Source organism: Rhagoletis pomonella, unplaced genomic scaffold (genome assembly GCF_013731165.1).
Source record: "Rhagoletis pomonella isolate Grant_MI unplaced genomic scaffold, Rhpom_1.0 Rhpom_scaffold_00004, whole genome shotgun sequence".
NCBI lineage: Eukaryota > Metazoa > Arthropoda > Insecta > Diptera > Tephritidae > Rhagoletis > Rhagoletis pomonella.
This window is the reverse complement of record NW_023458558.1, coordinates 39,075,772-39,076,959: the sequence shown is the minus strand read 5'-3', so window position 1 is coordinate 39,076,959 and position 1,188 is coordinate 39,075,772. Positions and strand designations below refer to the sequence as shown.

General features: G+C 40.7%; 1 protein-coding gene across 1 annotated transcript; it reads right to left on the bottom strand.

Moving 5' to 3' along the window:
- Positions 1-486: 486 nt before the first annotated feature.
- Positions 487-837, bottom strand: LOC118738217 (glycine-rich RNA-binding protein-like). Its single transcript, XM_036469140.1, has one exon. It carries the CDS (start codon positions 835-837, stop codon positions 487-489), a length of 351 nt encoding a protein of 116 aa, XP_036325033.1.
- Positions 838-1,188: the final 351 nt, after the last annotated feature.

The window sequence follows — 1,188 nt, the reverse complement described above, 5'->3', positions numbered from 1 at the left end:
GTGCCCGTCTGCTATCATTTCCCATCTCTTTTAATTTTGTTCTTCGCTTTGCTTGTTTATTTACCGCACGTAATTAAATCCTGCCACGCATATGAATCAACCGACGACAAGCGAAAAGCCACGAAAATTTTACCAAAAGGTTCTGACAGATTCACTTGCCCGCATTAGCCGTGCTCATTAACCTTGCACGTCATGCAATGCCAAGTACAATAGGAAACTTAATACTCTATTCTTTTGTATTTTTGTTTTGTTTTGTTTTTGCCTCCAGCTCGCCAACTTCACCTTGAATAATGACTGCACATTTTTAGTATTTAAATAGTATGTATTAAGGATTTATTACTACATTGTTTTTATTTCGTACATAAAAGTGTTAACTTAAAATCACTATCACTATTTAATATATGTACGAGTGTGAACGCGTATAATCTCCAACATCTCACGTGGATTGAAAAAAGCATGAAACCCTTAAGATCACTTAAAATTTACTTAGCCGAAGAATCCACCTCTCCGACCACCACCACCGAAGAAACCGGGCCCTCCGCCACCGAAACCGCGCCCTCCGCCACCGAAACCGCGCCCTCCACCACCGAAACCGCGCCCTCCACCACCGAAACCACGGCCTCCACCACCGAAACCACGCCCTCCACCACCGAAACCGCGCCTTCCACCAAAACCGCCTCGCCTTCCGAAGCCAAATTGGCGTGCCTCTCGCACACCTTGATTCTCATGTGCCGATCCAGCATCCACTGTTAACAACGCAGCCGCTGCCTGTGGGGTGTTACCAACCGCATCGACAACAGAGATGCCTTCCACCTCCTTTTTGCCAGCCACAGTCATAATACAAATAGACAGGATCCATATTGTAGCAATAAAAACCAATGAACGCATCTTTGCAAATTAAACGTTTGTTGACAATTTTCTTTTCTTTAATAATATACTTTTAAATAATACTTAATAAGGAATTTATATTTTCATCTGCTCTTAACTGATCTAGCGAAACACTGAACGTTAAATGATAACTGATTTGGCGACTTCGTACATTTATAGCCATTTTTCTGTTAGTCATCTATTGCCTATTAGAACATCGATTAAAAATTTACGAAAAAAAAATTTTTGCGCAGTGTCTTTCTACATACTCTTATTTCTAATATTTTATTCTGATCTCTTTTCAATTATGTATGAATAGGC